Source organism: Strigops habroptila, chromosome 1 (assembly GCF_004027225.2).
Source record: "Strigops habroptila isolate Jane chromosome 1, bStrHab1.2.pri, whole genome shotgun sequence".
Classification (NCBI taxonomy): Eukaryota; Metazoa; Chordata; class Aves; order Psittaciformes; family Psittacidae; genus Strigops; species Strigops habroptila.
In genome coordinates this window covers 84214933-84241839 of record NC_044277.2, presented here as the reverse complement: position 1 = coordinate 84241839, position 26907 = coordinate 84214933, and the positions used below count along the sequence as shown (strand labels likewise).

At 38.6% G+C, this 26907-nt stretch overlaps 1 protein-coding gene across 1 annotated transcript; it reads left to right on the top strand.

Moving 5' to 3' along the window:
* Window positions 1-67: 67 nt before the first annotated feature.
* On the top strand, window positions 68-25579 carry KDSR (3-ketodihydrosphingosine reductase). The gene is made up of 10 exons (XM_030478951.1): window positions 68-372; window positions 8250-8339; window positions 9450-9506; window positions 13656-13721; window positions 13867-13962; window positions 15034-15225; window positions 17050-17133; window positions 19817-19900; window positions 21762-21863; window positions 22219-25579. The coding sequence occupies exons 1-10, from the start codon at window positions 265-267 to the stop codon at window positions 22336-22338; spliced, it is 999 nt and encodes a 332-aa protein (XP_030334811.1). The 5' UTR covers window positions 68-264; the 3' UTR covers window positions 22339-25579.
* The last annotated feature ends 1328 nt before the right edge of the window (window positions 25580-26907 follow it).

Genomic DNA, 26907 nt, shown 5'->3' with positions numbered 1-26907 from the left:
TTTCCTCGCCAACCAATCCGAGCGCGCAGGCCTGCGCTCCCCTCAGCAGCCAATCAGGTCGCGGGACGGCGGCCGGACCTTCCTCCTCCTCGCTCGCCCCGTAGCAGCGCCTTCCCTCCTCTCCCCCCCCACCCCCCCCGCCCGGTGCTGCGGCGCCCCGCGGTCGGCGTTCCCCGTACGGCAGCACCTGCCGCCACCGCCGCCTGAGGGGCTCGGGCCCCCCCCTCCGCTGGCCGCGGCCCTTCCGCGAGCGCAGCCCGAGCCATGCTGCTCCTGGCGGCCGCCTTTATCGTGGCCTTCGTCCTCCTCCTCTACATGGTGTCGCCGCTCATCAGCCCCAAGCCTCTCAAGCTGCCCGGCGCTCACGTCGTGGTGAGTGAGGCGCGCCGGGAACGGGTCCCCCCCTTGCCGTCGCTGTCCGCCCCGCGTTGAGGGAGCGAGCGGCGCCGTTGGCTCGGCTCTTCCCCGCCGCTGCGGCGGGGGAAGGGGGGGGGCGGCGGCTTCCGCGCGAGCCGCTCGCGGCCGTTTTGTCCGTTGGGCCGGCGCGCGGGGCGGGGGAAGGGAGAGAGGGAGGCCGCTTGCTCTGAGGCGGGCGCGCAGCGCTGTGGGAAGGGGTGTCCTGCTGTCGGCGGGGGGGTATGGCGGCATTAGGGAGTGCTCCGCGCTGAGGGGTGAGCGGGGGAAGGCGGCCGGTCATAGGGATTGCGGGGGCTCTGGGGGAGCGGGCGGGCGGTCAGTCCCTGCAGGCTGGTGGTGTTGGCAAAAGCCCGTGCTGGGGGTGGGGGGCGTCGGTGTTAGGGGAGACCGCTGTTTGGTGCGGGTAGCACCCCGAGCTAGCGAAACATGGGAGCCCGGGTGATAAGGAAACGACCTGTAGAGATGAGCCTGACAACCGCTGTCTATCTCGGTTGGCTTAAGGCTATCTTCTGAGTCACAAGAAATGCAAACCGTCTTCAGTCTTCATGTTGACTTATTGAGACATGCCTTTTGTACTCTCGAAGTTACCAGATATCTCGAGTTTTTGTTTTCTGGTAGCGTTTCCCAAGGTATCCCAATGGGGTGTGTGCTTATAAACAAAGGCAAAATCTGTTGTTTCCTTGGTCTAAAAAAACGAGTCAGATGTGAGGAAATGGAAAGACTAATACAAAGGAAGTGGTCAGATGACATTCATGCACCTCTTCATCTTTAAGTACATAGATATTGATGTCTGAGCAATATTTTGACTGTAGTCAAGATGGTAGATGTAAGTCTTTAGGAGGAAGCCTGCAGAAAGACATACTATTGAAAGAGTTCATGAATAGGGCACCACTAGAAGTTATATGGTTTTGTGGCTTGGGGGGCAATAGGAAAGGAAAAAAGTGCTTCAGGTGGATCATGGAGTAGTGGATTTGGACACATGAGAGCAGTTGAAAGAATCAGGGTCCTAGAATCAGCTTATTAAACTTACCATTAAATCCTTAAGGTATGTTCTATGCAGAGAAGCTGTAGCTTGCTGTTTGATTAAATTTGCTTAGAAGGGGTGAGTAGCACTTGGAGATACCCTTTATTACAGTGGGAGTTTGTGATGATCCAGAAGATAGACCTTTTAGGTGCAGGTGAATTTACAGCTACTCTGAGTTGTTTGGGTTTTTTTACTTTTAATCCCTGTGTGGTGCCTTGTTTTGTTGGTGTGTGGTGGTGATGTTTTCTTTGGTGGGATTTGGGGGGTGGGGGGTGTGTGTTTGTGGTTTTTGTTATTTTTGGAGCTCCTCTTTGGAGGATGAAGCTGTCCCCAGAATAATTTAGACCTGTCCGAGTTGCAACAGTGTTCCCAAATTGCTTTATGCAGTAGGTGTTACTTGGATGCTGTAACTGGCTTTACAGCATCAAATAGTGTGTGAGGTGTGTCCGAGCTTGCAATAAAGTTCTCTGGTTATGGCTCTTCCCACAGATGTAATGCTTGTTAAGGAGGAACCCCTTCAATATTGTGTAAAAGCAAAGGTGAAGCAGGTGTAAGGGCCTTCTGTGACTTTTATTCAGAAATAGAATTGCAAACAACAAAAAGTTTTATTGTTGTCACCGCCAGCAGAACTACTTGTTTTATTTTGACTGTAGTTACGGTCTAAGTATTCACGCAAACTAATGAAATATGGAAAGCTGTTTCAGAGCTCACTAGTTCTTAGATTGGTAGATGCTGGACGCTTGTACGTTTGGATTTCAGATATTCTAGTGTAATGCAGAAGGAAAAATATTGGATGATGGTACTGTAAATCAGAAATTTTGCTTAGGGAGGCATTCCATATTGTGTGTGTAAAGCGAGTTCTTATATTGTATACTGTGAGTAACTGTTCTCTGATGATGAAATGACTGAGAGATTTCAGGAAAATACTTAAGGTCCGTAACATTATCCAAGGACTTCTTTGAAGTCTTCTCACGGAAAAATAGCAAAATCTGTTTGTGTTCTCCATATGTAAATTCTTTTTCATTTATTACTTGATTCAGATAAGGTTGTAGATTAACATTTGTTAATCTTTCTTAGGCCTCAGTTGAATCCAGTCTTGCAATAAAGAATAAAGATCTGCAAATTGTGTATTTAACTGGTTAAGCCCTCTCAAGAGTGCAGTGATTACCATTGCACAATAAATACAATTTTTCAAGATATACTTGAATAAATTGGTGAGATTTTTAAGCAGAAAAAGTCAGTCTTATCTAGAAACTCTTCCTTCTGGGGTTTGTTGAAAGTATCTTGAAAATATATCTGTTACGTTTCTGGAGGAAGTTCATTGGGCAACTTCAGAGGCTATTACATACCAGTTATTGAATTTTCAACTCAAGTCAGCATTCTTTTCACTCTTAATCATCATAGAGTGGTTTGGGTTGGAAGGGACCTTAAAGATCATCTAATTCCACCCCCCCACACACCATGGGCAGGGACACCTTCCACTAGACCAGGTTGCTCCAAGCCCTGTCCAACCTGGCCTTGAGCACAGCCAGGGATGGGGCAGCCACAGCTTCTCTGGGCAATCTGTGCCAGGGCCTCACTACCCTCACAGTAAAGAACTTCTTCCCTACATCTAATCTAAATCTATCCTCTTTCAGTTAAAGATGGGACTGAACGTATGCTCTTTCAGTTTAAAGCCATTCCCCCTCGTCCTATCCCTACATGCCCTTGTAAAAAGTCCCGCTCCAAATTTCCTGTAGGCCCCCTTTAGGTACTGGAAGGCTGCTATAAGGTCTTCCAGAGCCTTCTCTTCTCCAGGCTGAACAAGCCCAACTCTCTCAGCCTGCCTTCACAGGGGAGGTGCTCCAGCCATCTGAGCATCTTCGTGGCCTCCTCTGGACTCGCTTGAGCAGGCCCACCTCCCTCTTGTGTTGAGAGCCCCAGAGCTGAACACAGAACTTCAGATGAGGTTTCACCAGAGCAGAGTGAGTCACCTCCCTCAGCCTGCTGGCCACGCTCCCTTTGATGCAGCCCAGGGTACGGTTTGCTTTCTGGGCTGCAGTCACACATTGCTGTCTCATGTTGAGCTTCTTGTCAACCAATACTCTGAAGTCCTCCTCAGGGCTGCCTCAGTCCATTCTCCACCCAGCCTGTGTTTGTGCTTGGCATTGCCCCAACCTAGTTGCAGGACCTTGCACTTGGTCTTGTTGAACTAGATGAGGTTTTCATGGGCCCATCTCTCAGGCCTGTCAAGGATGGCATCCCTTTCCTCCAGCATACCAATTGTCCACAAAAAGTATTTCTCTTCACTCGTAACAGTTATGATTAATAGATGTTTGAGTTATGGCTAAGTAACTGACTCTGGCTGCCTTTAGGGATAGAAATTTGAAGCAGAAAACTTGTGGGTTTTTGCTCTCTGTCCTCTCCCAGAGTCATTTGTGTGATGGAAGCACTTGCTGTGTTAGGCAAGACATGCTTTCTGGAGGTATTGCAATCACAGGAGTCTCTTTTTCTTAGAAAATAATAAGACTGTTATTCAGAGTGAGAGTCTACAGAATTCCAAATTACTAATGGTCTTATCTTGTGGGTTCCCCCCTCTTATATGCTATGTATTTTGGTGACCCCAAAGGTCCTTAAAAAGGACTTCTCTGCTATCAAATTGGGTCAAGCATCAGGTTTAACTTATTTTAAACGAAATGTTTTGCTTCTAACATGACTAAGAAAGTATTCTTAAATAACGGGTATAAATGTTATTTTTGTGCTGTAGAGCTGAACTTGTACTGAAGTTCTCCATACTTTGAAATCTGGAAGACTATTTTATATATCTTTTGTTTTGCCGTTAACTCCCTCCTTGGGTCTCAGGCTATGTACTAGCACAGATCACCTATTCTGTGAGAATAAGCTTTTATTTTGGAAGCTGACTGTAATAGTAGACAGGAAAATAAAAACAGGATAAGGCCGTCATGACTGTTTCATGTGCATCATGCTCACTTGCATCACATTTAACTGCCCTTTGTCAGGTGTGTTACACCTGCCCTACACACACGTTCTCTCTGCTCACTCTTTTCATTTGTCTGCAAAGGTACTTTGCTTGATGGAGCAGAACGCAATAAAAGTTTAAGATGTTAGGGCAAAAGCAGCCTTGTGTAAATTTCATGAGCGATGTTTAGAAACTGTCTTTGATGGAATAGCAATGCTAATGTCTTCCCCTGTGTTTCAGGCTTAATCTTTCTAAAACCAACTTGAAATTTTCAGGGGGAATGGAGGGGGGAAAAATGTGGGAAGAGATCTTAGTGATATGAATGCAATTTATCAAAGTTTGTGGACTAACAATGGTAGGAAATGTAAAGATGTTCTCTTCTTGGGACTGTCTCCTGTTCAGATTGAAATCTATTGCTTGGACATAGTTTAGGGTGATCATGCCAGATCCACATGCATAAGGGTCATTTCTAGTCTAGAAATAGTTTTGTGTCTTCTGCACAGAGCCCAGCATGGCAACTGTGGTCAACTTGAAGGATGACCAATCTTAGCGTCTCAGCATTGTAGCTCTTGTGTTGGGAATGACACGATTTATGGTTTGGATGCATCTGAGGGTTTCGATGAGAGGTCATTTTGAGTCTAGTCAGGCATACTAACTGCTTTGAGCAGATTACAGGGATGTTCAGTTCCAGTGGAACTAAATACCTTCTGTGAGAGCACTGACTAAAAGCATGAAGCCAGCTTGCATCCACTGGTAAGTGAAAGTTAATAAGCTCTGTTGGAGATACCATATTAAGTCTTGATTTTGATCGTTCCTGATGACAATTCTGTTAATTTGGAATTCACCCCAACATTTCCATTTATCAGGGAGGAAATAAACCCTAAGATCCTTTGAAAGCTGAACTCTGTTATTAAGGATCACAGCTCGAGAAGTTGGAGCCAGCCTTTTTGGAATAGCTAATTTGGTACCTGTTCTTCTCAAACACAGAAACAGCTCAGTAATGCTGCTCAAGGGCTGGTAGTATTGCATTCTGAACATCTGAATTAATACCGGGACTTAATTGTCTCTTCCTGTTCAGAAATTCGTCTGTGGTTTAAGTTCCCTGTGACCAGATTTTGGTTTTTGTTGGCTTCTCTGAGGCTGGGTTACAGTGAAATTGAATTGCAACTGATCCCGTTTTTGCAGTGTCTGGACCTAATGAAATGCAGTAGCACTGTAGAACTATTGGCCACAAGGGTGAGGTAACTGTAATAACATCTTGTTTAATGGAGTGGATGGGTGGTCTTCTTTTAATTCTGAGCATCTACATTAGTAACCTATGTACCTAACAGACTTCATAGCTTTGCTTAGGCTAACTTCATTGTAGCACAAAGCAGTTTTCACTAGTGTTACGGATTTTTTTTTCTGTTTCAGGAGCATTCACCATGAATGCTAACCTCCCACGTATTAGTAACTGCCTCCCACCTAAATGTTAAAGTTCTTAGCTAATTGATATTGCCTTTTGTCGTTGACCTGTCTGACATGAACCCTATCCAGTGTTCTTGGGTGTGACTATGAATAAAAACTTCCTTTTTCCGTTTCTTGCATGACTTCAGACCTTGTCTTTCTGAAATGAAGTTAGCATTGTTTGAGAAGCCAGAGGCTTGGTGCCAGTACCTTCACCTTCAAATAATTCCTCTAGATGCTGTACAATTCCTGGTGTAGTTGGCCTGTTCATGATACTCAGAAGTTTGTGCAGCTAGTAAGCAGCTGTCCCTCAGTGCTATATGGCAAAAACTGAAGTTGGAGCAATATTCCATGCACATTGATTAGCTTATGTGCTGGTGTACCTGCTGCTGTTGAAACTCAGTAGAAGCAGCTCACGAATGCTGTGGAACTGAGGTCTGCCTGAATGTATCAAACTAAGTCTTTCAGTCTTTTCAGAGATTTATTGAAATCTCACAACCTATTTTGCAAATACTTTAAAATACTTAGCTTCTTTCCATCATAAAGCATTAAATGGGGTTCGGCTGAAGTCCCAAATCATTAACCTAACACTCTCACTCTTACTAACTTCATTTACGTTGAAAGCAGTCATACTTGGTTCAGAATACCACAGACCAGGCTTCACATTTCTAGACATGCGTTTTGGAGTTATCCTCAAAGGTTTGTGTGGTGTGAAGCTGATCTGGTGAAGAGAGTCAGAAGCTAATCTGAAGCAGCTATCTGTAATAATAGAGAAAGCCTTAAGAGTTGAAATTAATCTATATGAGTGCTACACTCATACCCATTCTCGGCCCATTTGTGGCTGCAGACAAGCCAGTCAGAAGCCATGGGCCATGTTATAAACCTTTGCTGGGATTATTTGATTTACACTAAAGTATTTTTGAAGGTTAGTGATAAAATACTCATATGAAAGAATTTAGTGACTCATGGGAATGTACTTCTGACTCTTCTGGCTTTATTGCCTCCAGGAGTGGAAAGAATTTTAAGGATAATGCATCTCTGAAACCAGAGGCATTGGCAGATGAAGAGCAAACACAAGGCTTTTGATAGGATGTGTAGTTAAGAGATTGAGGATCTTTGCTTTGACACTAATTAACTCAATGCCTTCATTTTCTCATACTTAAAATGGAGGTGATACTTTATGTTTTCTGGAGTATTTTGAAATGTGGTAAAGAACAAAAAATTATGATTTCCAGAGCAATCCAAATATTTTTCCATGCATTAGGAAATCTGTATTTCAGAACTCACTTCATCAACAGATTTTTTTCACAATAAGTGCTTCTGGGCATTTTCTTCCAGTATTTTCTTGATTGTAGTCTCTTAATGTGCTGTTAAAAGAAAATCCAAATGATTTGGATACATAAGGAAGATACCTGTGTTTGCTCAAGGACCAGAGGTACATGCAGGCTGAGACTGGGCTTAAATGAACAAATCGTATAAAGGCAGTGTCAGACAGGCAGACATTTTTATTTTACTCAAAAAGAGGGGTCAGGATTGTCATCTACACCTTGTTCCCCATGGAGTTTGTAAGTAGGTTTATTGAGAGTAGTGAGAGAGGTGTTAAGGTGACTTTAACCTGTATATTAGTAACATTTGACAGTGTGTCCTCCTGCAACATGTGATGCATCACCCTGCATTTTTCTATAAACAAACTATCATAAATTTCCTGTTTGTGTAGAGGGCTACTCAGTGTTACAGTTCAGAGGAAGAAGAAAACGTAATGGAAGTTTAGGTGCTGGCATCTCCACAAAACTGGAATTGTGGCATGGCAGGGACAGTTCAAAGTCTAGACTGCGGGACTTGGAAATACTCTACAGAGGACCAAGTGTTGAATTAATGGATTTTTTTTTTCCTTTTTTTTAATAAGAAAAACGCTATTTTCTGTTTATGTTTACATGATGATATCTTAAGCAGGCAGCCTGTAATTGTTAATTTTACAAATAATTTCTATAGTGACCGGGTATGGAGGGGCAGTGTGTAATTGTATCATTATACTAACATAAATAGTGATTTCAAACTTTTAACTACTTCTGCTTTTAAAAATAACATGCAGAACTTAGTCAAAAGCATGTGAGAGAGCCCATGTGGGTGCAGGTCTAAATGTGCTTCATGTAAGAAATGAGCAAAAATGCCGCTGAAGTAAAACTGGTTTGGGGGTAGAAGAAAATGCTCATTGATCTATTCAGAACTTCTTTTTTCATTCGTACTCAATCAGTAAACTAACTTTATGTATCTTCTGTACTCATACCTCATTGAGTGATATTTTAATCTCAGTATATTTTTAGAATTTTCATTTGATTTGACTCATATGTGAGAAGGTGCAAGGGTAATGGACTAACACTGCCATTTTCAAATAACTTTTAGGTAACTGGAGGCTCCAGCGGAATTGGAAAATGTATTGCTATTGAATGTTATAAACAAGGTGCTTTCATAACACTGATTGCAAGGGATGAGGTAAGTGTATGTGTATTTTTACTGGCTAAACTCTCTTGACGAAATCCATGCAAGTGGGGAATAATTTTGGCATGTATAATTATTCATACTTTCTTCAGTGTCTATTTTAAGGGGATCTTAGGCATTTCAAATTAATGCATTTGAATAGCAGAGGTGGCTGCCTTTTTAAGGAGTGTAGCCCAACATGGAATTAGCTTGTCTTAAAACTCTGCCAGTGTTACCACTTCCGTTAATGGTATTCATTATTTCACTGTCTAGATCTGTGGCAGAGGACAAAAGCAGGAAAAACCCTATATTCTTTAAAACCATAGAATTACCCTACAGTAAGTGACAACTTGGAGATTAAATACAATTCTTAAAATTCACTGAATATTTTGGTGTCTAATCAGCATTATATCATACTTTTTACTAGTGAAAAACTGTTCAAGACAGTGCTGGAGGAAAAAGGGTTGTTTTGTATTTGGGTTTTTTTTAACTAATAAGTATTCCAAATTTAGTTGGAATGACTGTTTTTATAATGGGTTTTTATTTTATTTGTAGAAAAAACCCAAATTATTCAGGAAATAAAAGCACTTAACTTGGGGGACTCAGTCCCAGCTGGCTTTGATACTTTCCTTACATTTGAGAACTTGCTTTGCTTACTCTTGAATGCATCCAGAATGAACACAAGTTTTTCTCAAAGGAGTATGACAGTTTGAATTTACCAAATTTTAGTTTATTTTTTTATTATAATTCTGTGACAGTGATTATAATTCAGAATAGTTTATATAGTATTACATAGATATAAAATAGAACCAAAATACAGAAGAAAAATTAGTACCTACAGGCTTAGGTGCTTTGTGTAGTTGTATGAAACAAAAGCATTATATCTGTTATAGGCATCGTTACTGGCATTAGAAGAAGAAGTGAAAAACAGAGAAGTGAGTTCTGGTAGTTGGATGGGTTTCATGTATTCATAATATATTTATAAATCTGTAAAATGACAATATTAAAGTGTTATAACTAGTTACAGATAACTCTTTTGGGGCTTAGGGTTTATTTTTAAGCCTTATTCAGATACCAGAGACTAATACTGCTCTCAGAACTGCAATGTTCTTGTATCCATTTCAGAACAAGCTGCTGCAGACAAAGAAGGAAATAGAAAAGTATTCTGTTAATGACAAGCAGGTAAGATCACTGCTAACAGTGAGCGTTGTAGGTTTTGTTTAATTTAGTTACTAGAACATAGTTCAGTAGTCGTATCTTTAAAACAAAGCTGTTTTGACAAAAACGAGTGAGGACTCAGTATTTGAATTGAAAAATATGCTTACATGAGATATTCTGAACTCTGCTGCGTTTGATGTTGCCTCACTAGTGCATTAGCCTGATTTTCTTAGAGAAAAAGATTGATGCCTTTAGTGGTAGGTGTAGTACACCTTTTTGGATAGCTGCAATTTACTGCCACTCAATAAGTGCTTGTATTTTCAAGATTAAGTGGAAGAACCAATTTTTTTTTTTTTTTTTTTTTTTTTATTATTTCTCCAGATCTCTTGCTTTTTGCAATTCAAAAATAAAGCAATTGTCTTGGGAAAGAAGTTAAGATACTTGATTCCAGGCTTAGTTCACTACATCGTACATTCCTTTTCCTGGCAAAGAATTGTAGCAGGTACACAAGTTAAATTTGTGAAGTTCTGAGACTTCTGAACACTGAAGCTGCCTTAGTGAATAGGTAGTGCATTCATGCATAAAGGTGCTGTTTTAGAGCTTGCAGAGGTACTAGCTTAGAATAGGCAAGCTTGCTACATTCAAAATGTGCAACTTCAAGATGACATGCTAAAATTATTTTTTTGCAGTGCTAATAACCAAGGGAAGAGAGGAAACAGTGTTGAGCCTGTCAATGTATTTGACTTCTCCTTTCTCATGTTCCCTAACTTTTTTGTTGCTTTAATGATTACAAATACAAGCAATTTATGTGTCTGCAAAAAGGGATTTGAATTGATACGCTGCATGTTTTGTTAAAAGCAGCAATGGAAAAAGCCAAGTATTTGGAGGCAATAATGCTAGTACTAGCTGATACAAAATTTTCTTAATACCTCAATTTAGGATATAAGGGTCTGTCTTCTTGATTTTTTTGACAAATGGCCCAAGCTGATTTATTTTTTTCTGTGCATGCTGCCTTACTCAGATCAACTATTTGAAAAACTGGGCCATTTGAGGTGAGGAGAAGCTATATTTTGCCCATTTATGAAAATAAATAAATAAATCCTGATAACTGTTTTCTTGTAGCTGCTCTAGTAGTTTCCCAAGCGTAGCATTAAAGTTAATCCCTTGTCAAACACTGTGTCAGGATGTTCTTGTTGAAATCTGTCCAAGCTTGATAGATGCAGACTTTTTTAAAAAGTATTACTTGGCGCATGTTCTTAAGAGTTTCAGTTAAAATCTCCAAAAAGTACCTTCAAGATTAAGCAAGTTGCAGTGTGGACTGAACAGGACTGCTTTTGCAGGGGCAGCTTTAGACTTGTAGCCAGTTTAAGTAAGCATACGCAGTGGGGCTGATAAGTGGGCTGGCTCTTCTGTAGCTATTGTTGGATTGTGGAAAAAGTCACAGGGAAGCCTGCCTGGTCTAAATGCAAAGAACAGAACTGGAAAAAGCAAGGACTCTTGGGCAGAGCTCACACTAGAACAGCAGATCAGAAGCTGGGAAGTGAGGGTAGCTGAACTGAGAGAAGCTGTACAAAAGGATTGCTGAAAGAGCATAAAGGAAGGTATCTGATACACATCACATACACAGAGACTGTTATGTTTACTAAATATCAAACTAAGAGGCAGAGATCCTCAGGAAAGATTACTTTTTCATAAGCATATGCTGTCACCATTCAGCCCTTAGATGTATGCACAAAACCAGGTTGCATTGACAACCAGGGTCTGACATCTGTGTACGTTTTAGTGTTTGACATTTTCGTGTGATTTATTTAGAGTGCTGACACTGCAGCCTTTATGGGTATAGGTGTGCAATGGAACAAAATCCTTGCCCTTAGGTATTTTTGCAATGTTTTTTTTAATCCCTTTCCTAATATAGAATAGTTACTTCACTGGGAGCTGAATTGATCTTCTATTGTGAAAGCTTTATTAATGATCTACCACCATGCAATATTTAGAAAAAAAAGTTGGGGAACAGGGCTGGGGATACTAGGCTATTTCTGGCAACATATTCCATGTCCTAGGCATGGATCTATGGCGCATGCTTTGGAGTGAAGGTAATTGGTCTATTGTAGCAAAAGAAAGAATGTAAGATAATACAAGCAGAGAGGTGAATTGTAAAATGTGATAGTAGTCAATAAAAGCTGTGATAGTTCCCAAGTGTGGTGTTCACAGTATGAATAACTAATCTGCGCGATCTGATCTATTAACCAACTGCTCCAATTCTGATACAGAACCATGATTTTTAACCTCCTCACTGATCTTGCAAAGACATCCAGATAATAAATCAATGTCATTTCCATTCAACTGGTATTGTGTTCTTAAACTTCTGTAAAAGATAATGTTTCCAAAATGGAATAAATGCCCTCAGGGGAGATGCATGCAGACCACCCAGTAACTCACACCACAGGTTTACTCTTATGTCCTACTACACACAGTGCTGGGAGGCAGGAATAGCCAACCTGCTATACAGGAATGGCAAGCAGATTCTGTTTATATAGCTAAGAAGTGTTGCAGTCTGACCAGAGGCAGGACTGACAAATGACTAGCTGCCAAAGCAGTTAGTTATACTGTGGTAAGCTACTTTTTTGGTGTGTGTGTCCACGTGCTCCACAAGTGGTCATGATACGTGTTACAAACTGGTGATGACTTTGTTTTATTTCACCTCAAACTGAGTTTAAATGAATTGACCAAAGTGACAGAAAGGATAGAAATCGGATTAAAAATACAGAAGTACCTCCTTTTATTGAGATCGCTTTTCATTTGAAGATGATGAATTCCCCTGAAGCTCTGCTGATTGCTCAGCAGAAAGGGTACCTTATTTGTCAATATCTGGCCAAGCTGGAATTTATATCTTACAGTTGGTAAGTGGTAAGCCAAAGGCAATGCTTCCTTTGGCCAGAAGAAGTTGTGTGAAGAAGTTACAGGTTGCCCAGAGAAGCTGTGGCTGCCCTGTCCGTGGAAGTGTTCAAAGCCAGGTTGGATGGAGCCTTGAGCAACCTGGTCTAGTGAAAGGTGTGCCTGCCTATGGCAGGGCTGGTGGAACTACATGATCTTTAAGGTCCCTTCGAACTCTAACCATTATATCATTCTATGAAGTTGATGTGAAGGTGCTTCAAAACGTGGATTCTGAGGTCATCTTGCTGAAAGTAATCAGTGACTAAGAAAAACGGGGCCTAACTTTTAGCTGCAACAAAATTTTAGTCATCTGGATTTTGTTGTCCTGCCTGCCTCACCCCAGTCCTCAGGCCAGTGCTTATTTTCAGGCTTTTATATCTTTCAAACTAAACCCCATAGTCTCTGGTTTCCAGACAAGGAGTAAATATATACATGTTATTTCACTTTTTAGATATTTATAACACTGCAACTAGTTAGTTTCTCATAGAACTTTAGTTTTGTCCTTGACATGTCCCAATTAAGCAGTGTGCAACTAAGTTTACTACTACAAAAATAAAGACATGATGGAAAAAAGTGGGTAGCGTGCATTGGCACCACTGAAGTTAGCAGGTTTTTAACACTTGCTTTATAAATTTTGGAAAAGTTTGGTTGGTTTTTTCGTCGGGTTTTTATTGTTGGGCTTTTGTTTTCCCAGTGCTGATGCTGCAGTTTTCAGAGTAACACTCTGCAGCCATGCCCTTCTAGGATGTGGAAAAAAATGTTTGTTCTTAAAGATAGCCTAAGGCACACAAATGGTTTGACTTGTGTTTAATGCTGATGGAAGTTAAACGTAGCACTGTGAAATTTTGTCTGCCTTGGTTCGAATAGTTTTTACTAAGCTTTATGTAAATAACTCAAGTCATAGTGTGTTTTAGTACAGTAAATTAGAAATGGTATGTTGTACATGTGTAGCTGGTTTGAAGATCCTGAAGTGCTTTTATGTTCTTAATATAATCTTTATTATACTAGAATGTGTGTGTATGAGGGGGAGAAGCTCGGAGGGGGCAGAGATTGTGTTCTGCAATGTGAGAGAAGTATAAACTGTCCTGTCAAAAAGCCGCCTTGTTTGGTTTTTTGTTTTGGTTTGTTTTTTTCTGGAAAAGATATGTCATTGGGTTTTGTTTCATTTTGAAAGGCTTGGAGTCAACAGTTACTGGACTTACTGTGTTGTAAAAGTATTCTTTCACTTTCCTTTTCCAGGTTGTACTATGTATTTCTGTTGATGTATCTAAAGATTATGAACAGGTGGAGAATGTTCTAAAACAGGTGAGGAAGTACCCGAATCACTTATGTATCTTAAGAAGCTTGTCTCTGTGTAATGTATTTCTAATGGAAATAGTTTATTATAATGATACTGTACTAAAGGAAAGATGTTCCTGCTAAAGGTCTTAACTTCTATTGCCTCTTTCAGGCGCAGGAGAAGCTTGGACCAGTTGACATGCTTGTAAACTGTGCAGGAACATCAGTTACAGGAAAATTTGAGGATATTGAAGTGAATTGTTTTGAAGTGAGTGCGCATGCTTTTTTTTATTCTATCATATGATTTCTTTTTCAACCGCTCCAACAATTAGCTTGCATTCCTGTGTCTTTGTAGGCTTTTTAAGAATAGCGATACACTTGATTTATGGTAGCTGTCAGAATTAGATCTGCGAGGATTGCCTCTAATTTCTCACCTAACAATTGGTCCATTGGCAGGGCAGAACAGTGAATTCTCCGGGGTAGAGTCAGTCGTCATGATGGCACAAAGCCTGGCATGTATTATTATAGTTTAATGCACTGTGAAAGGCACTGAGTCACTGAATTTCATGTGGTCTAACTTTTTTTTCTGGTGAAGATTTTTTTTTTTTTACATATTTTTAACCTGTTTAAGAAAAATTCAGCTGTAATCAGTGTTCAATGCTGAGGTGCGCAATTTGTTTGCAGCTTGAAAAGCTGCTGCTCTGATTAAAAGACCAAAAAAAACCCCACCTCAAATCCCGGCATGTTCGTTACTTTACAGCCCGCAGGCCCTGGGTCATCTACAAATAACATTGAATAATCTGAAAATACTAAATGGACATAATTTTATAATAAATTCGAATCATCCATTCTATTGCTTGTATAGGCTATCAATTATGGTTTAGGTCTTCTAAGAGTGAAAATTAAATACTTCCACTTATCCTGCCAAAGATTAAAATCTCTGAAATGCATCAATACATAGAATTTTTCTTGTTTTAGAAAGCTCTTTAAGCTTTTATTTCAGTATGTTTTCATATATCTTGTGTAAATGGATTGTTTCCTGGACATTGTTTAGGTTAGATTTTCCCTCAAATATTCTTTTTTCCTTGAAGGCCACATGGTTCACAGTATTATCAGTATTGTGGATGCTATGAAGACTTGTTGATAGACTGGGTTTCTTTTGGCTTGAAGTGAGTTTTTTCCACTATGAAACAGTTTCTTTTGCCAGCTGATAGAACAACAAATCTAGTGAACCTCATTATTAAAGCCAACTGAAATAGGGAGTTTTGATAAATAATACCAAACAGCTGAAGGATTCTGAATCTGTGGCTCAAATACCATATTAATATCGTTTGTACAGAGATTAATGGCAGTCAATTATCTGGGTAGCGTTTACCCGAGTCGAGCAGTAATCGCTACCATGAAGGAACGAAGAATGGGGAGGATCGTGTTTGTATCATCTCAGGCTGGGCAATTAGGCCTGTTTGGTTATACAGCTTATTCTCCAACAAAGTTTGCTCTTCGAGGGTTGGCTGAAGCCCTGCAAATGGAGGTACGTGTGAAATAATTTCAGTATTTTAGATTGTAAACAATACATTTTTCTTTTAACTGGCAGCACAGCACGTTTTCATTTAAATAGGTCTCTTTTTGTCTTGTGCAGCTCTGTCTGTCTGTCTGCTATGTTGGCCCCTTTTTTTTGGCAGCAGTACAGTCCTATTGCTCTGCGTGGGGTTGCAGAAACTAAGCTGATTTCAGTTGCATGAGAGGGAATAGATTGAATCCATTCCTAGAACACCTGAAGGTGACCATGTGTGCAGGCATTTTTTTTTTAAATCTTTTAGTTTAACTAAAAGGACTTGGTTTTTAAGTCTTTTGAGTAAAAGTCTTTTTCAAGGCTCTAAATGCAGAATGATACTGAAGATGCCATGGATGCATGAGGGGCAGGCCAGTGATTCCCAACTTGTTTATGAGGCCATGGTAAGTGGTTTGTGAACCATATGAAACAGTAGAACTTGCAAGCTAGAATTTGAGGGTTATCCACAAAAAAAAAAAAAAAATTAAAAAATGCATTGACGGTGGTTCACCCTTCTCAATTTTGATATATGTGAGCTTTTTATAGTGCAGTAATCTAAGCTTATGCTTAAGTCAAGATTAAAAACTAACCAAACACTGTTTTCATTATTCAGTGGAATGAGGTTGGTAAGTACATTGTAGTAAGACAGGTAAAATTGATTTGAAAATTACTTCCCGTATTCTTCTGTTAGGAAAATATGTTTTAGTTGTTAATTGTTCAGATATTAAGTGCTGGTGTTTGGTTCTAGACCCTTGCATAGTCCCTGTTGTTACCCTATTCTGTTCATTGTAGCTGTATTCTTTGATCCTGAATGTGGGGTAAAACTGCCTCTAATCACTGCTGGCCTGCTAAATAGAACAACGTGACTGCAGGGTCCTTCAGACTGGTGACAGATATTTTTGTGAATACTGACTTACACAAAACTAAAAATAGGGTGTTTATGGACCTGTGATATGGTATTTCAGTAAGTGTTTTCAATATAGAATGTTTCATAATAGAAGTAAAAATGCTTAGCGCTGTACAACACTTTGCTTTATCTTAGCCCTCTGAATATAAAAACTTCTTTATTTGTGTTGGAATACAGATTTGTATTGTTGCAGTTTCTGAATACTAGCGCAGTAAGTGATGTAATTCTGTGACACACACATACAAATACATAACTAAATGCAATCCTTGACATGAGACCTTGCATTTTTCCTCATATTTTCTGCCTTTTTCTTTTTCTTCTGTCTCCTTAGACTTTGAGCCCTTGCAAGTTTGTACCATGGGTTGAAAAGCCTTGTCACTTGAGTATACATCTTAAAGATACCAAATTCTCCTTTTACATTTTTGTTGGTTTTGCCCTTGTCCAGCGAGCATTGAAAATATGTTGACATCAATAACAGCAAAAAAGCATGCTAATAAGCCCCAGTGAAAGCCTTTTTGGCCTTGTGGTTGTGAATGTTGGGTATTGGTTTTGGCAAAGGTTTAGTCTTATTTTAAAATTGAAATTGGTAACATTGTAGAACTAAACTACTTTCATATTCCTCCTAAATGTCTTAAAAACCACTCAGATTCACCAAATGATTTACATCAACTGCAAAGTACTTAAGTATTTTTATTAAACGAAACAACACAACTGTCTTTTAAAAATCTCTGCTGTTTTGCTTTTTCATGTCAAAGCTGTGACAAATGCTGAATACATACCACTAGAAGCAATTTAAATTCATGCTTGCTGTATTTCTGTACAAGAGAAATTAATGAAGTTGAGGGACATGTAGAGGCTGTAAGTACTAAAATAACATTTACTTTTGTAACATACAGGTAAAACCTTATGATATCTATGTAACGGTGGCCTATCCTCCAGATACTGACACACCTGGCTTTGCAGAAGAAAGTAAAACAAAGGTAAATTGTCCTTCAGTAATACTATTAATGTTTTTAAAGCTTCACTTTGTAGTAAGTAATGCATTTCAGATTTCATTTACTTCCATGGTACTTTTGAAATCAGTGCATATTAAGATTTTAAGAAGTACTTTTAAATACTTAAATTTTATCAACTTAACTACTCAGAGTTAAATAGATTGTAGGATAATTTTGCATATTGTTCTGGCCTTAAAGGGAAGGACTACCTACTTGTAATAGCTGAAACACTGCAAAATCTTTCTGTACACAATGAAAATATTGTTGTGGAATGGTAAACTGTGAAACCACTATTTGTTTTGATATCAAAGCTAACAAGCCAAAAATAATATTCCTGTGTCGTGTCTTTGATAATATGCAGTTGTTCTGGTAGATGTGATGGATCAAAATAAACCTCAGTTCCTTCAGTAAAGTCTGCAAACTGTCCATGCTTTATGAATATATGTAATGACACAATTCAGTGGTGACTGTTGACTAGCATTAAAGTAGGAAGTAAATTTTTTGTGTTTGTAGTGCAAATGACAGTATCACTTTCCGGAAGAGTATGTCAGCAGTAAGGCCTTTTTCATTTGGCTTACCTTGAAAGTGAAAGTTTTGACTTTGACAAATTTAGTCGCTTCTCGTCATTTGACCTGTCCCTGCACATGACCCACAATTCCAAAAACTACATTCAGGCCTCCTGTTCATACTGAAGTATCAGGTAACCAGAGAAAAATGTGTCTTATTTTTTATTTGCATACTGTGAACCAGAAATCTGATATTTAAGGAGATCAGCCTTTTCAAGATGCCCCTTCATGTATAATAGGAAATTGGGGTTGAATTCCATTTTGTCTTTCACCCTTTGTATAGGAGTCAGTAGGGATTGTATAACACTATTCTTACTTCATCATTCTTGATAGAGATATTCTGTATTACAGAACAAAAAGTGTCAGAATTAGACATCTGCAGATACTTGTATAGTTTGCATATTCTTTGGGGTTTTGTTTTTCTTCATAATATCCTTTTTCAGGGAAATAAAATCACCAGCAAAATGCACTGTTCATCCAAGATTTTTCTTTACAAGAGATTCAGTGAGATTTATCGTATTAGTCAAAAAGGTGGTGTCTTTTAATCAAAGACTTTCCTATGTTTTAGCATACATGAGGTTTTCGGGTGACTTGGTCCTGTTGTGACGGCGCACCTTAAATATCCGCAGTATTGCATTGCTCTGATAGTTCAGATACTTGTTTATTATTGTTGCATTTAGTTAATACTACTTAGTTTGCAACATCTCTATAGTTATCATCTCTTTGGGATTAGGCTATTTTTCTCTGTAATCACTGAATATAGTAAAAGAAAATGTCATGAACTAGGATATAGTTTTCCTATGTTTGCTACTGGCCACTAAGCTCAAAGGTACATAGGGGTTATAAAATGGAGATCTGATGGCATAAGCCATATCACTCTAGGAAAGCATGTAAAAAGTGTTTGTGTGTGATTTCTGCTGACAAAAACACTGATTCCCCTCTCTGCCACCTCTTAAAATATACATACTAAAAAAAAAAGTTTTCAGTAGGCCTGGTATGTGAAATCAGGATTTATAATTGTACGGGTATTTGGAAATAGGCCTGTTTCTGTGAAATTTAACTTCTGTAGTACTTTGGATTGATAACGAGAGAGAAACCAGTAGTTGCTCAGCTCTTCCCTAGAAGTGCTTTTTAAAAGCATTAATCTCGCAATTAAACAAGTCCCAGCATTTGACTAGGCTTGAATGCTTCAATTAAATTTTGTTTCTAGATGTAGCAGAATTAGCCATTACAAGTCATCTTGTGACCAAGTACTCCTTTCTCCCTCATTTAGTGCTGTTTTTTCTTCATCAGCAGAACCATCTATCTTAACATACTGAGCATAACTGCTGTGCAGTTAGCTCCACCGTTGTTTGATTTGTTAAAAGGACATGAATGAGAAACATGCTTCTAAATACTTGAAAGCATGTTTTTGCTGTTTGTTTTTCTAACAGACCAGACTTTCTTGTTTGAGGATTTTTGTTTGTTTGTTTTGGGTTTGTTGTTTGGGGTTTTTTTGTGGGTTGGTTTGTTTTTTGTGTTTGTTGGTTTTATTTTTTGTTGTAAAAAACTGTGCTTGCTAAAATAGTTGCCCTAATAGTTTTTTTTCTAGTGAGGTAAAGTAGCATAAATGCTTTAAAACAGGAAGAAATAAAATATGGTGATGGATTTGGGTGGATACCAGTGTGTGGAATTTGAGAAATTAAAAAAAAAAAAAAAAGTCTTGTAGGATCTCAAAATATTTGAGGCCTGTCTTCATTTCTGGCAAGAACCATAAATGAATTAATACCAGGTGTTGAGGAGACATAGTTTAAGCATTTTGATTGCTTCTACTGAAAATCAGTTACTTGGGGGAGGAGGGGGGGAACACTTGTTCATATTTTATTAGTAATAAACTATTAAAAAAAAGTACAACTGCTCAAGAAAAACTTGGCATTTCCCTCCATAAAAATAGACTATTACTTGTGAAGGTGTTTTTACCTTTAAGTGGATGTTTTAGGTGACAGTATGATACCACTTGTGATGTCATCCATGACAAAAGACCCAAAACCAAAATTTGACCTTCATATTTTTCTATCCTGTATGTTGTTACCCAAACTGATATTGGTGTTTTTCTACTAAAGCCCTTAGAGACGAAGCTAATTTCTGAAACCTCGTCTGTTTGTCAAGCAGAACAAGTCGCCAGAGTTATAGTCAAAGATGCCATTGTAAGTAAATTATCTTTTTAAAGTAAAATTATCTTTTTAAAGTCTCTTGTTGGAGAGACAAGGATTGCATGTAATACTTGTTCAAGGCTGTAAGGCAATGGCTGAGCTGAATGCAGAATCAATTTACATGAAACAGTACTCTTCAGTTAGTTTGAACAGGAAGTATTTTTTTTTATTCCTCTTTTGCTTTTGTGCCCACAAATGACTTTATACAACCTCTTGCAACTAAAAAGTACTGAAATTGTACATTAGACAGGACAAAATGATGCATCAGGATGATGCAATGTCTCAAAGGCAGACTATGACTGACTTTAAAGCACTAAACTCTATTGAGTTTTTATGTATGAAATGCCATTTGTCTAACCTCAAAAGCTTGTTGGACTATCTTATTTTTCTTGAAGATGAGTTCATATAAAAATAATTTTACAATAAATGAAGGCAGTCTAGCCTTTCTGGTCTTTAATGTCTTAAGTGTGTGATTTATAGGTGATTAAAATATATAAAATGCTGCTCTTAGTGGTTAAAAGTGTATTGTCTTTCTGAGGATTTTTTTTTTTTTTTTAATGTTTTGTGCTATGGAATGCTTGTATGCTTAATAAAACACCTCAGAATCGAAACTAACATGAAATTTCATGTTCATAAAGCACCAAGATTTAAGCCTAAAATCTGTAATTACTTTATAGTTCAAAATACTCTTGATCCTCAACATGATTTAACATCTACAGCAGGTGTTCAGTTGTGACGTTTTTACAGTATTTTCACAAATACAGCACAAGAACAAAATTATGTCTGGTTTTGGGGAATAAGTTTTAAAAGCAAGCACTACCTCTCATAGTATTCTGCTTTGGTGCTTACGGAAAACTAATCTTCTCTCTAATCTTAAGCATCTGGTATTTCTACACCATGCTTTCCAGCACTTTGGATGAAATATTAGGTCAGGCATGGTCTTTATGCACTCAAGCTATCAGCGGAGAAGTCTGTGCTGTAGAAGCTGATAGTCCTCTCAGTTGTGTGTTGGGAAATAACCAAATCTCTTAAGCATAGATTCACTCCTAACCCTGATTCAGAAGCACTACCACCAGCTTTCACTTCTGCATTCCGTAGATTTAGTCCTGCAGTGTTTCAGAAAGTCCATTTTCCAGCATAAAGTCTGCTTGGAAAAAAAATGGGGGAAGCCTTGCAGTCAGAGCTATAGAGCTGCAATTTTCGTTATTTCCAACCAAACGAACGACTTTTTCCTGGTGTCTGTCTCCTGTATTCTGCCAGCTGAATTGCTTAGCAGGCTGTGTATGTCATGGTTTTGAGGAGGGCAAGTTAAAAATCCGTGACACAGATGGAGGAGGACCTGTTACCTAGCATCTGAAATACACCCCCCTGCCAAATCTCATGTGACAGCGAAACTAATCTTAACAAAAGGCGAGCGGTGATTTATTCTACAGTTACTGTAGTGATTGGTGATCTGGTGACCTGACAGGGTGTAATTCTGTCTCTGAAATATGTTTATCTCCAGGGAGAACATCGTGCATTTTCTCAATTAGTAAGCATGCTTCAAGAAGAAATTTAGCGCCTTTCTATCTTGTAAAGAAACCTGCAGTAATATAGCGCACCTCTCTCTAAAGAGAGGTTAGCTTCCTTGTCCGTTTTCAAGTGAATGCCTTTTGGAATGTTGCTGTATAGCACAAAATATTTTTGAATATTTTGGTTCTTAATTGTGTTAATAGTTTTTTACATAAAAATGTTTGTTGTTAGTGACATCAGTCATCTGTGTTCATCAAGAATAGCTGTTCAAATACAGCAGATCACAATTTGCTACAACTGGGTAAATTACTTTTTTCCTAATTGCTGTTTTCCTTCCATCCAGCAAGGGAACTTTAACAGCTCAGTTGGATCAGATGGTTATATGCTATCTATATTGACAAGTGGAATGTCACCAGTCACTTCTATTACTGAAGGTCTTCAGCAGGTAAGATTTGGGAAGGCCCCGTAGTCGTAATTTCTTATAGTTTAAAATACTTTAATTTGTGGAACATTATGCTAACATCGATTATTTTTTTCATCAAACGGCTGCTAATGCTGCGGAGACTTGGATTTAGGAAACTGAAGTAGTATTTTAAAGCAGAAGCAGCAAGTTGGTGGGAAAGCTAAGATTGCTACCTGCTACTCAGTGCTGAAGTGTGACATAGTTATGATAGTTTTCATGAGTTTGTTTTCTTGAGATTATATAACGTACCTGCCTGGAACTTTTTATTTCATGAGTAAATAATATGCTGCAATCCAGGATCTTAAATGAATTGAAACATGTTTCTCTCTGTTTCCAGGTTGTTTGCATGGGCATTTTTCGCATCATTGGCTTATTTTACCTAGGAAGTTTTGACAGCATAGTGCGTCGCTGCATGATGCAAAGGGAAAAATCCGAAAGTGCAGATAAAACTGAGTAATCTTTACTTTGAATTGAAAGAAGAATGTCAAACAGTCGTGGACAGCTTGCTGCTTAAGTGGGACTCAGTTTTTCTCCTGAAGGATTTAGACTGGAAGTAATTGCATATGTGACAGATGAGTCCCCTCAAAAGCTATGAAAGAAAACAGAAGTACAACTCCAGAAAATGCCAAACTATGCAAAAGTGTGAATGAGGATTAGATTATTTTTTGGGGTGATCTGAGTTGGAGAGAATCTGTGAAACTTGTAAGTGATTCTGCAGAGTAGAATTTGAGAATGGACCATGTGTGGTAATTCTGGACAGATGCTTAAGTTTTCTCACTTTGGTGCTTATGGGCAAAATAAGTACCATGACAGACTGGGCTGAAGTAGATTGAAGTCCCCTGGGCAAGTTGGTACCTTTTGCTAACGTTCTGGGACTGTTTTTAATTTAGAATGTTAACTTTTCCTTTGGCCAGTCTACAGATCCTTCTGTCAGTGACAGCTTTCCTTATTCTATTCAACATGCAATTGTGGAAACCTTAGGATGGCAGGAACATTTGTATGATCCAAGCTTTCTCAGTCTGGGAGTAATTAAAAAGTATGGTTTAATATATGCATACTTTCTAAAGGGAGATGAAGAACCCGTTCCCACAGAGAAACGCTAGGAGATGTGGTCGGGTCTGTAACTATTCTGGCCTTTGAAGTATGTTGTGAGCAAAAAAAAAATCAAACCAGTATCAAGTGTGTTGATTATGACTTTCAGCATTTTAAGCCATTGAAATAATGTACAATTTTTACAGATATTTATCTGTACTTTCCTTATCTGCCAGTTTTTGTTCTGGAAAGGAAAGTAGCTTAGTGCTACTGTTATGCACATTATTTTTCAAAGCTGCAAATGATGAGCCAAACTAGTAGTTGATGATAGATTCAATTGTAATTAAAATGCCAGGCTCTTCCAGTAGCAGGAATGTAGCTTTTGGGGGCGGAGGGGGAGGGCTGTGTATCAGAACGGCATTCCACATTAATTTTGTCATTGCATGGAAAAACTTCCACATGGCAAGAAATCATTTAAAATACTCTCCTTCTATGCCCCAGTTCTAGTTTGTTTCATTTACAGTATATGAAACAAGGCTGCTCAGTAACTGCTTCAGAATACACAGAACCCCGTGGTTGTTTCTAATAAATCTTAACACTGAAAAAACTTGATGCATAACAATGGTGTTTTAAGGGTGCACTATATATACTGTTTATTTAATGGACCACTATAGCAAGTGCCTTGAGCTGTTTTTCTTTCAAAAGCTGCGTATTTTGTATTTGTTAGCACTGCTGTGCTTTCAATGTCATATTTTTCATTTTCAGTCAGTACTCTGAATCTAAAATTACTCATAAAACCGGGCACTTTCACTTACTTGAAAGTAGTATTTAACAACAAAATGAGAAAAATCATTTGCTTTTGTGAAGATATTCTCTACATCTTTTTCAGAAGAGTTACTCAAGCTGAGATGAAAAATAATAGGTGGTTAACTGGAAAACCTTGAATATATAATTTATTGAGGCTGTTTATTTTCCCTCTTTGAATTTGGTTGATCACTTTTCAATTTTTCTTCACATAGACCAAACTTGCTTTAATACCTGGTTTACAAACATATTTTTGGGGGAGGGTCACATTGGCACTCTCATTTTAAGTGGTTAGACTTTAGTTGAGGCATTGTTGAATTTATCACAAAGACAATGTTTTAGGTCCTGCCTCTTGATTTTGTTCAGATGTGTGAAGCTGTGCATGCCTATAATGTTATACTAATTCTGAGAATAGGGCATATTCCTGCATTTTTAAACAGCTGGGCTTCAGTGCAAAGAAATCTAGTGTGCATATGTTTCCTGTGCTGCTTAATGTGAATGACATAATGGAGCATTTATCACACATCCATTGTCAACATTGCTGTGTTTCTTAAAGCAACAGACCAATGCTTTCGGGACCCTATTAACTGTGTTAATTCTTACGTTGATGAAAATCAAATACTCTTTGACCACCTGCAAGAGATACCAAGATGGGTAAATCAGTTGTGCTCTAGTTTGAAAGAAATAGTTATGTAAATTACTTGACATCAACACAAGCTTGAAGGTCAGGACTTATAACCAGTAAGACTTTGGATACTTGAATTTTTGGATCTTCAGTTTGGAGTGTTAAAGAGTTTGCATTTACAAACATAATCCAGAAGGTCAGAGCGCACACAAGACACTGTGGCAGCTGGGCCTCTTTAAAATATTTCAAGTGGGACACCACTAGTCACTCTTTCTTGACCAGAGAGTCTTCCAGGTCATGGCTGATATAATTTCAGCTCAAGTGTCTGTGAAGGAGGAATAAGAATTCTGTGTGAAAATTATGGCCCTGATCTATAGAGACTTCAGCTCACATCTGATCTTGCATACTCTTAAGTGGTTGTATTGACAGTAAAACTGTAGGTTGAACCCCTCAGCGACTGTGGAAATTGGAACAAGGCAAGTTTTTGAAGGAACAAGTGAAGAATAAGCTTTTAAAATGTTCTAGTTTCTGCTGTTGTGAGTTAATGCAGTTAATTTTAACTGATAAACTTTTCAACTGTTTTATTGTCAAAACATAGTAAATTGTCAACAACAAACTTTGGTGTAAATTTTTTCTTACGCACATTCTTTACCAATATACTCATTTTAAGGTCCAATATTAAGTGAAGGAGATGCCTTGTAACCTTGTGGAAAAATGTTTAGCAGCTGAAAAACTATTTTGCCAGTTTAAATGTTACGAAACCTCTGCATTGAAATGTCTTGGCAATGTATTAGATCCGTGAAGAACTTCAAATAGGCTTTATTACTTTTTGTTAAATTGTCGATTATTTAATCACTTGTGCCATATCAGTCAGTGTCTTGTCTCTTGTTTCCTTGATCAATCTCTTAGATTCAATTTAGGCTTTGATAGTCTTTTCCTTTCCATGTAGTTTCTAATGACTGTCTGCTTTAAAATACAGATTTATTGTAACTTTACATATAGTTTACTTCACCAAGGTGTTCATGTGCAATTTAAATAGATTTAATATTTTACTAAGAAAAAAGATATAGATAAACTTTATTTGCTGTGAAGAACTCTAGGCACTTTTAAATGGTAAAAATCTATAGCATTATTTGTAAAAAGAAACTCTGTGCTTATTGCTTCATCATTTTTGTGCCAGAACTGTAAACTAGTTTTCATATTTTATATTTCTTGAAATAAATGGAGAATCAACAAAGCATGTAACTTCTAAGTTCTTTGAGGGGATGAAGAGCGATGGATAAAATCATTTGCAGGGTTTGGTGTGGGTTTTTTGTTGGTGGTGTTTTGGGTTCAGTTTTTGGTTTTGTTTCTGCTTTGGGCTTGTTGTTTTTTGGGTTTTTTTGTTTGGTTGGTTTTTTTATTTAAATCTGGGATTAGTTCAGCAGGATCTTCTTAATTTTGTGGGACAGCAGAGGGGGCAATATATCCCTTCATTTTAGCAGCTTAGGACAGAAGTGTACAACAGATGAAAGAGGTAAGGAGTTCAACTGAATATTGTCAGCAGACCCTGTGTCATCAAACCATGATGAAAGTGGGATTAAATTGACAAAATCTGCCTTTATTGCAGGGGGTGCTGCCAGCGTGTAACTAGTGATTGTGCTCTCTGGACGTGCTTGTGGATCCTGGTGAGCCAAGCGATGCTCATTCTTCCTAGCAGAAAACAATAGAAATAATAGTTATGGGTAGCTGTCTTTCTGTACCAGCACTGAGCATGCAGCTGTCTAGAAAATTACTGTATTATGTTTCAGCTTTGTGGCAGGAGGGCTCGAGTAGATAGCCAGCTCCAGGATAATAGTAGGGGAAAAATAGCCTTCAGATACTTCCTCTCAGAGTAAATCCAAAATCACAAAAGTTCAATCTCTTAGAAAGACATTCTTGTTGACTTATCAGAGAGACAGAATCAAAGACGGATTGAGGAAAGTATGTGCTATCTAAAATGTGTTTTAAAGCTGAGGGGCTGATGTTAATCTTGGAATGCTGGAGAATAAATGTTTTGAAATAGAAGAAAGCTATGTTGCAACTGGAGCTGCTGATTTTTCCTTTTCAGTAGAAGTAGCAGGCCAGAGTAGATTGCTCTTCATTCCTCTCTGTAATCGGATTTCGGCTACAATGCTAAATTACCTGGAAGCTCCTTTTTTCTTTTTTTATTTCTTTTTTTTCTTTTTTTTTTTTTTCTTTTTTCTTTTTTCACCCCTGCTCAGCCGCTACTAAGCACACTGAAGAGTAGGGGGGTGTGTGACTGTCAAAGCTGGTAGTAAAACCTCATGAAGTCATTTCCTTTCCTCTGTCACTGGGGGGAGACTCTCGGGAGAGCCAGAAGCCTTTAAGTGAGGTGTCTGTCTTGCCACACGTCCCATCCTCTTTCTCTTACTTCCTTTCTTTCAACCTAGCTGCATTAAACTGGTGAAAAAGTTGACTGGGCTAATCTTTTTGTAGTGGTCTGCAGTGGGGGAAGTAATGCTGTTCAGCTTTTGGACAGAAACTTGCACTGAAGGAAGTGGAAAGTGCAAATACCTTTTTTTT